Here is a 10,299-nt window from a genome sequence, read left to right as displayed (position 1 = left end):
CGATGTGATTATTTGGAACTGCTTCCAAACCAGTTTTTCCTTAAGTTAATGAGTCTCGCACCGTCCTGTGAACCGCGGCCTGCGCAGCGTTGGCTTCCGAATACAGTTTTCGGCGAATAAAAGAAGCAGTGAAGCGAACAGGGGTTTTGTTTTGATGGGACTCAGACGGGAAGGAAAAGCACTTGAATGACAGTTCTCAAATCGGCTAGACTCTTAACTTTCACCTTGACCTTGGCCTTCAGCCGTGTCTAACCCGTATGTAAAAAAGCCGACTTTTCCTTAATTGCCCGTGTCTCGTCTTTGGCCCAACAACCCTGACCTATCTCTGCTTTCACTGAAACTTTTACGTACAACACACATCCAAGACAGCGAGTAATTTTAAATGCTTTTCAAATGGGCCCTGTATATGAAAATAGATGCCCTGTATGATAGATAACTAGCCAAACACTCCATAAATGTTCAAAAGGACAGAAAGGGTGTAGTCAAATATCTTTCTTCTTTTCAAACATTCTATTGGATGGAATCTTAAATATTTGAATTTTGTTTTAATATTGTTATGTTTTGCATAAAATGCGTTGGATGGAGAATAATAACAATGTGTTGCTCTGGCTTTCAAACTTTGCATCACCTCACCCTTTCCAGCCTTTTGTAAAAATAGGTGTGATTTCAGAAAATTGACATTTGCGTTTATTCACGTACAGAAATATTAATGCAATTCTGAATTTAGTATTTAAAAGCATTGGTTGCAAATTAAGCCCGCAGTAAAAAGTCTTCTGATTTTATTTGATTTAGTTTTCATAAGGCTTATACAATTTGCAGAATTTATCATAGGATAGACAGATACGACAACTGAAAATTATTGTATGAAGTATGATATTCTGTGGGTTTTGTGTTATGCTTCTGTGTGTTTTATTTATTTTGTAATTATGTACGAAACATTATGCCGCCCTCCCGTTTGTAATTTGTAGAACTTTAGTCTGGTTTGTTTGCACATTTGTTTTTATCGGAGTTGTCTAAATGTGCGGCCCGTTTAGTAGACTGGCAAACATCGGAATTAGTAATAGAATCTCATATACGTGAAATGTAGCTTATTTTGTACATACGTGTGTGTGGGTGAGAGAGCGAGCGAGAGTGTGCGCACGCATGCGCGTGTGTATACATTTGTTTCCTGACGCATTTTAGAAAAGGGAAGACTTTGCAACAGCGGGACGCCTTATCGTCGCCTTGGGACGTCTTATGGTCCTTATCTCCTCTTCCTGTAGCTGCACAGTTTAATTTTAAATCGTATCTCTTCTAACTCAGTATTATTGACCATCGGTCTTCCTGAATGTAATTGAAATCAAAATAATATTTTATTATTTATTGATTGAGCCCCAGTTGCAATCGAAAGTATAAATTAACGCTGACCCCCAGACCAGCACCCCGCAATATCCATTGTTACTATTAGCGTTGTTACTATTAAAATTTCCACCTACTGACTTTTTCAAAAGTTATATTGCATTGTCACCTCTTAATTTGAAAAAGAAATGCACGTTTGTTTAAGAAACGCACGGGTTTGATCTGGTTCGGTGTTGGTAATGAACCAGATCATTTATATATTAACGCTGCAGCAATTTCTAATATATCCCCGCCATTCGCAATCCTATTACTTCCACAGTGACCAAGAATAGAATAACAAAACACACACTGACGAAGGGTCTTCGACCTGAGACCTTAACTCTGTTTCCGTCCCCACAGATGCGGACTGACCTGCTGAGTATTTCCAGCACATTTTGCTTTTATTTTAGATTTCCAGCATCTGTAGTGTTTTTTATCTCCTTAAACAAACGCTTCTTGCTCTTGTCCCTCTTGTAGGGTAGGATTAAAGCAAAACTTTGCTTGGATGCACAAGAGAAAACGTGGTGCTGGAGTTATTAAAATCTTGAAGACATTTGTTAGTGCGAATAACGAGAGGATAATTTGATGTTTATTAGTATATTCATACGGGTACATTAAACAGCGTTATTGCACAATTAATAACTGGCAAAAAAAAATCGCGAATAGCGCCTTCAAGGCAGGAACAGAAGAAGACCAGGAGAATCTAGCGCATATTTTAGTTGTGCTGATCTTTGAGTATGTATTTCAAATTTTCTTTTAATAAAGAATTCAGTAATTCCGAAATTTGCATAATTAAAAAAACTTAATTAAAGATCCAACCGGAGTGGAAACTGCAGATTTTGGATGAAGATGTATGCGGTTGTAATAATGATTAATTCCAGTTTGAAATGAAAACGTCCCGTTTGCAAGCAGATCAGAGGCTAAAATCGGAATGAATCTTTAAACGTTTGGGTAAATAATTACCAATAAGATCCTGTAAAAACTTCACAGGAAGAGCTTCCGCAAACTTAATGCAATTCCCTATCGTAGTACTATATCGAAACGCGATATAAATCTCTGTCAATTACTCAGACTTTAACGAGTGAAACTGCTTCTGCGGGTAATGCTTGATTTGAAAAAGTGCATGTTGTGCCAGTGGATATAAAGATCACGCAATGGGGCATACGTTACTGAATGCAACTTTTCATAAGAATGTGACATATTAAATATGAAGAAGGTATAACCATATCAGGAAACCAAAGTGGCAATGTCTCTAGTATTTAAGATGACATTTATTAACACGCGGGCAAGTCACCGTGAACCCAGACTCGCTGACAACCTTTTGATTTAATGTATGTTGTCTTATCTAGTTTCATCTGGACATTACATATCTAACAATGCATGGGTATGGGAAGGTGCATTGCTCACGTAGGGCTTTGAACGTTCTCTTATACATCTGTGTGCATGTGCATGTGTTTTATTAACATGCAGCCCGTTTAATGGAGAGAAATAGTTTGCTGGAATTTAAATGGTTCAATATATACTCACAAATCATCTGAGAATATATGTTCAAAGTCTTGGGAACATAATGGGATATAGTGTTTTAACTTTTGATAAATGCTATTTTTCAGAAATTAACTAATCATTTGGTGAACTGACCAGTCTCTCGCCAACGAAAGTCTTTCAATGCATTGCCAAACTGTATCAATCATACCTGGCAGTAATATAACACCAGCGAAGAAATTCGCAAAAGCATGAAATGTGTTGATCAGCGAGCGGCTTCTCTATAATTTTGTTTTGGAAGTTGCTGGTTAAATTCCTTCTTTTGACAGTTTTTAGCAAAAAAAAAGTCCTTACACGAGTCTGTTCGTGAATTTAGTTCTAACACAAATGACTTGCCATTAAAAGCCCTTGAAGCCGCACAGATACTAATAGGCACATGATAATCTTCTGAGGAATTTCTGCACACTGTGCACGGCGGATAGGTTAATGCTGAAACATTGAATGAGGAAAAACCTACACACACACACACACACACACACACACACACACACACACACACACACACACACACACACACACACACACACACACACACACACACACACACACACATAGCAGATAGCATCCAGATGGTGAAAATGCAATGACTTAATATGTACTTTAAATTTTATTTGTTTTGGTTAAAAACACAGTATGTCACTTGCTCAATGCATAGCATAATTATTGAGTGCCGTTCCCACCTTTTTCAATAAGTCTGCAAAAAATGAAAGAACGTTTTAACGCGTGCCTTTCATATTTTCTATTTCGTAATGGTTTTTTTTCTGCCAATTCTGCAGGAAAGTTTATTATCTGTCTTTGCATAGCACATGATCCGCGGGCAGCCAATGAGTGAGTGTGTTTTTTTAACCCGGGTTAGTGCGTCAGTGCAGTTAGCTAGGAGAAATCCTGCATCGCACTCAGTCCTGCGTCTCTTAAAAGAAACTGTAGACCCAATGCTGAACGTGATATGACAGTATCACTGCTCGTCAAACCGCGCTGGGTCGACACTGTGATATACCTGTATGAAAACAAATCGGATGAGCTTAATAAGAATAACGGCGTAATGGAAGGATTTGTTAGTGCAGGGAATTTCTCTGCGAATCAGTGCAGGAATCTGATGGCCCACTCAGCGCTCGGAGCTCATCCTTCACCTTTGGTTCATGGGTCCGGCTACTCAACAGTCGACGTCTCCGGCTCTGGGGTGGTGGAACCCGGCAAGCAATGCGCCCCATGCCCGGTGCCCCAGGCCTCTACTGCCGCTCCTTTACCGTACGGATATTTCGGCAGCGGTTACTATTCCTGTCGAATGGGTCGAAGTTCCATCAAGCCTTGCACCCAGCCTGCTGCTCTCTCTAGTTACCCAGGAGACAAGTACATGGACAGTCCAGTCCCCACTGATGAGTATCCAGGCCGGCCTAAGGAGTTCACCTTTTACCATGGCTATGCGAGTCCCTACCAGCCAATGCCAAGTTATTTGGACGTTTCTGTCGTCCAAACTATCAGTGGCGCGGGAGAACCGAGGCACGAAGCCTTGCTTCCCATGGACGGCTATCACCAGCCCTGGGCCCTGAATGGATGGAATAGTCAAATGTACTGTTCGAAGGAACAAGCGCAGCCGGGACATCTATGGAAATCCACACTTACAGGTAACAAGTTATTTTTGCATGGCCTACGCGAACGAGAGCCAGCTAAAATAATTGAAAAATATGTAATTATCTTGGAAAATGAAGATCTGATGTAACTGAAGAACATTGATAGTATCTGTAGAAATATGCCGAAATGAAGAATGATTAAAATTACATCATTTTATTTTATCCTTCTCACGCAAAAAAACACATTTTAGTGCTGTGATTTTATTTTAGCCGTTGAGTATCAATAGTTATGTTAAAGTGTTAATTTGTAGTCAATACACGCCCATCCTAAAATATGAATTGTTCATTGCGTTGGTTAAATGAATTCTGTTTGCATACTAAATGTTAACGATTATTTTGGATTAAATTTTTAACATTGTTTTCCACTTCTCCCCCCTCTCTCTGTGTGTGTGTGTGTGTGTGTGTGTGTGTGTGTGTCTCTGTGTGTGTGTGTGTGTGTGTGTGTGTGTGTGTGTGTGTATGTGTGTGTGTTTTGGCGGGGTGTGTCTGGTTACACGCAGCAGATGTTTCTGCGCACCAGCAGGATGGAAGCTCCTTTCGCCGCGGGAGAAAGAAGAGGATTCCTTACACTAAAGTCCAGCTGAAAGAACTGGAGAGGGAATATGCAACAAATAAATTCATCACAAAAGATAAGAGAAGGAAGATCTCGGCTGCTACGAATCTGAGCGAACGGCAAATCACGATCTGGTTTCAGAACAGGAGAGTGAAGGAAAAGAAAGTCATTGCAAAAGTAAAGACCAACACACCTTAATTATTATATTTTTTTGACAAGGAGAAACCAAACTATTCAATAGGATTAATGTATCACAACGGCTTGAGAGACATTGGTGGCCTGGGGTTTAAAATGAACACTTCTTTCATGGAGTTTTGTCTGCAGAATGCTACCACTTCCCTTTTTTCGGAACTGTAATGGAGGATTTGTTTTGGAATGACATTAAAAATGGACTAAAATACATGTTCAGAATGTAAATATAATTATAGCGATGCTGTAACCATACGGACATCAATGTTTATTCCCAGTTTTACGTTAGTGAAGGAATGCAACATATGTCTTGGTGTAGAAGCTGTTTTATGTTTCATTTAGATTGTGCATTAAAACCATTGATTGTTGGCTGCAGTAAACCCGCATAAACGCTGTTTTTAAGCAAAACCAGACGAGGGAAAAATTAATAAAACAGGTTTAAAGGTTTTGCGACTCCATTACTTTTGTCGAGCAATATTTCGCAAGGAATGTTCCTATTTTCCGTACCCATTTAACATTAACCAAGCAAGTTTTCACAAATAAGGTATCTGATCATGTAATATTTGGAAGTTACGCATGACGTGGCGGCATTACTAATTTTTCAGCACTGGGATTGCGACGAGTTCTTGATTAAACCTGAACTTGTACAAAATATTGAATGGCTTATTATTGTTGAAACATATTCGCTTATTATTTTTTTAAATAAGCAGGTGCTCGCCATTTGAAACAATTTGATCATAGAAAAAACATGCTTTGGAAGATTGGTAGTTGGGTAGAGTCGATACAAGGTATGATCGGAAAGATTTGGCTGGAACTGCTTTAATTTTATTTTAAAATAATTTGTTTTGATTTTAAGGTAAATTGTTGCATTTATTTAAATATGGTGAACAACATTAGGCGCAGTCATCGCTGCAAGTATTGCGGGCCGTTTTGTTTTGGTATTTGTTGAAGGAATGAAACGTGCGAAATAATTAAGCTTGAGAAAATATTCTGGTTGAATGCCGGTACCATCAGACAAATGAGCCGAGTCCTGGACTTTACACTTCCAGTAGTGTCTGGTTTGTGCAAAATTTTAAGACCAATAAACACTCTGCAACAGACACCTCCCGCCCTCCAACGCTCTTGGGCTCTATGTTAACATAATCTAGCATGACATTCATTTGGAGGGTGTGTTGCCGCCTTTCCATATCATTAAGTTTTTAAACTCAAGGACAAATATCTGAATTAGGAACTGATTCAATAACGTCCATGGTTATTAAGGCATTTTCCCACCGCTGTTGGTGTTACTTATTCGACGGTGGGCTAGTGTCTTAATGGTATAAACTAAATTTGAAAAGCATGTTAGAGATACACATGTATATGCGTATTGATAAAAAGGGTTCATGACTGTCCATTAGTTTAAAGGGTGTATGTTTATGGAACTGTGGTAAGGAGGTGGACTTAGTTCTGTTGACAAATATTTCTTCAGGTGTATCTCTTCAGGTAGAGGTGAATCTTTACGGAACAAACAAAAACCGATCTTAACTCGCTACCATCTTCAGATACTTTGTTATGACCTCATTGATAAGCCTTTGACCTTGACCTTGACAGTCACGTGCACGTTGACCAGTGATGTTGACTCTGCAACTCATGAACAATCGAATATTTTTCAGGTAATGGAAAAGAACTACTATGAGTAGAGCAAGTGCGCCATCTCCTGGCTAACCGTTCCATAACAATAAATGTCCTTTGCATGGCTAACCTTTGTTTAAACATGTGGGATGAATTCGCGCAGATTTCGTGCCGAAAACGTTGTCATGAAGAAAACTTTTAATCACGATAAAATAATTATTTTTGTCTAAATTATTTTGCGCCGCGTTTCCATTTGATAGTTAGTATTACCGGGCAACTAATTTCCCCATTTCACACACACCGCTCACAAGCGCGCGCGCGCGCGCGCACACACACACACACACACACACACACACACACACACACACACACACACACACACACACAAATAGGCACGTATGTAGACATTCACACATACGGGGACACACACAAACATAACGTTAGGCATTATATTAAATAAGGTAAAGACTTTTGTATTGTAACATTAGATAAATAGGCGCAATTATTGGCATCGGCTGTAACACGTGGAGCAGCCACACTCTGATGTCTAATGTTTACGTTGCAAACTTAGTCCCATATAGTTTTAACTTTAGCAAATCAAGAATACACATAATTTTTAAAAAATCGCAGCAAATTAGAGCAAAGAGAAACCTTAAAATCATGACCCCTCGATGTTGCTAAATCAATAATCCTTTGAGGGACCGGAAGCTAAAGAAAGTGCTTGCGGCCATTACATTTAATTTGTGACAATCAAAACTTTGAGGCGAAAAGATCAGATTATTTTGCACTTGAGTGCGAATTTTATAAATGTAGTTTTTTTTTATCACCATTTAATGCTTGCTCACACACTGACTCATGGTTACTGCAGTGAATCCAAAGGCAGCTTATCCGAAAGTGAAATGAATGAAAAGACGATTCAACGTCAGGGATGTTTTGAACTGAAACAACAATTCTGATCAGCATCTGTTTAAACAGTAACTCGGCACTGTGCACGGAATCTGGTCAAAAGTGACCCATCGTACAGAAGAATTACCTGACCTTTACAGGATATACATACAGACAACAATAACAGTCTCGCTGCTGACTGTATCCGGACTGTCTACAGCATTACAGTTTACGTCAAGATTGACAACTATATTGCAGCATTGACTAAATCTCAGTCAAATATCGTTTTCCCATTGTGTGTGTTTAATTTTGGCAGGATAAAAGCACTACTACAGTAATAGGTTTGATTTTCAATTATTGAACTTCAACAAAACACAGTTCGTAATTGAGATGTTTCCCTGAATCAGGGTAAGAACATAATAAATTCTACGTCAATATACAAGTACATTAGATTTAAAAAGAGTAGAATTTTAGATGGACTGAACTTGGTCAATTTAACCTAATCTTTATTTAAATACAAATGCAGGACTAATCGTCAGTGCAGAACTTGAAATGCTAAGTACTATTTGCCATTTCAATTCAGTCTTGGCAACCAATAGAGCGGAAAACCGCTACTTTCGTCATAAATTGTAATACATATTCAAACATTTTTGGATTCTTTATATTACAATCCACTGGATCCATGAATCACTCAGGGGCAATATATCACTTCCTTTAGATATGAAAGTGGTCTCCCCCATAAAAGGTTTCAAATTTTCAATTAAATACCAGAAGCAATTTCACAATACTGATTCTCATTACGTTCAGAAAATTTTAATCCGTAGATTGATCTTTCAAACATTTATTCTTTCAAACAATTTTGGTGATATGTGCGTATTTACCGCATGTATCTGTTATTTCTGCATTCGCGCACTACATGATAAAAGCAGATTGCAAGAAATGCATGAAACTAATTTTTGAATTGCGATGCAGGTAACTTTATGAATTATGGTCAGGAAAGCACACAGAGATTGTTGTGTGCTTTGTTTATAAAGCTCTTCTGGTTATAGCTTCTATAAAACAAAACCATGAAATTCCCGTGATATTTCCCAACTCTGTGAAACAAAGAACTGAGCTAGATTTTCATAAACACTGAAAACCTGTGAGGTTTGTTATAAGAAAAAAAAAGAAATTATCCAGTTAAAACTGGGAGATTAGTGGAAAAATTTGCAGAGAGTCTTCTGACTTTGCGGCCCATGGTAATGAAATAAAAAAAATTCCTAAACGGCGGAGAAAACAAAAGGGGAGCCAGATCTGTCAAAGGGATCAAGCAATTTACATTTAATAAATGCAGCAGTTACAATGACGGTTACTTGTAAAAGACCTGAACATTTGAATATTTCACTCTTACATATTCAAGAGGTGGCTTCGAAATCTGTGGAATAATTAAAGGTTATCTTTATAAAATAAAATAATCTGCTCACATATATGTGTGAAGAAAGTTGCCTGGAAAATTCAAATGACTGATCCAAGAGTATCTTTAATTTTTGTTAACGTCACGTGACACCAAGCAGCCAACCAGACATTGCGTTCTGTTGTTTGTCTTGTGTCAATTTTATTAAAACATTAAGGAAGTCAAAACTGCGTCCAGGCGATTAGCACATACTTAACGGGATTAGTTCTAATCCTTGGAGCAAAAGAATAATTTTCCTAGTGAGTGTTCGGGAATATCAGGTTGGATTCAAGTTCAACGCCAATGGAGAATTGAGAATTTTCTTTGTTTTTCAGTTTCCTCCGAGCATCCAATCAGTCATTCATAAAGAAGTAATTCGGCAAGGAAAGGGAGGAAAAGAGCAGAGAAGGTTGGAAGTGGACTCTGCTCCTTATTTGCAAATTTGAGGGAAGGGCAGAGGGTGGGGGTGGCGTGAAGCAAGTTCAATTGCACTGAATGCAATTAAGTTAAGGACGGCTCGCAGTTCGTGCCAGCCGCTCCTTTCTGTCCAGCCCTGACCTTGTAGTTGAACTTGAAAGGCAAGGTCAACAATCAGACGGAGCGCCGCGGCCCCGACGACGGTCTGGTCTCAGTAAAGAACATAAACTTCCTCGGCTGCTACAGTAAGTGCTCGCTACCAAGGCGATAGGGTGATAAGAAGCAAGTTTGGAGATAAGTTCTAAAATTAACAAAGGGGAGTATTAGTTAATAACGTCATAACTAGCTTTGGTGTATCTGAATGAATTAGGATTCAGTAAGGGCTTTAAGTGCCTACAGTCTCCGCTTATTTCTTTGGATAAATGCAGGTCAGTTTGGGAAGCATTGTAGTCTGTTCAATTGACCGGTTTCTCCGTAATTGATAAGAATTCACAAGCCTTTTGCTGACCTGTTTTTTTAAATTAATTTTTGATTGGATTCTGTGTCGCGCAGTTACCAGGGTCAAAGGATCACTCTGGTACTAAGACAAATGCGCCAAGACCTTTCTGTGTTTGCAGTGAAAGATAGCGTGCTAAATCCAATTGAGTATTTGATCCCCACTT

The 10,299-nt window shown here is 38.7% G+C and overlaps 1 protein-coding gene across 1 annotated transcript; it reads left to right on the top strand.

Moving 5' to 3' along the window:
- Positions 1-3,865: 3,865 nt before the first annotated feature.
- On the top strand, positions 3,866-5,301 carry hoxb13a (homeobox B13a). Its single transcript, XM_052038702.1, has 2 exons — positions 3,866-4,544; positions 5,054-5,301. Exons 1-2 carry the CDS (start codon positions 3,866-3,868, stop codon positions 5,299-5,301), a joined length of 927 nt encoding a protein of 308 aa, XP_051894662.1.
- The last annotated feature ends 4,998 nt before the right edge of the window (positions 5,302-10,299 follow it).

This window comes from Pristis pectinata, chromosome 25, assembly GCF_009764475.1.
Source record: "Pristis pectinata isolate sPriPec2 chromosome 25, sPriPec2.1.pri, whole genome shotgun sequence".
Taxonomy (NCBI): Eukaryota; Metazoa; Chordata; class Chondrichthyes; order Rhinopristiformes; family Pristidae; genus Pristis; species Pristis pectinata.
The sequence above is the reverse complement of the archived record's forward strand: the minus strand, read 5'-3'. Positions and strand labels throughout refer to the sequence as shown.

Excerpts from the sequence above, each read along its gene's own strand:
- hoxb13a (XM_052038702.1), top strand. The coding sequence starts at position 3,866 with ATGACAGTATCACTGCTCGTCAAACCGCGCTGGGTCGACACTGTGATA. Across the intron at positions 4,545-5,053 it reads ATGGAAATCCACACTTACAG|ATGTTTCTGCGCACCAGCAG; the intron begins GTAACAAGTTAT and ends TACACGCAGCAG.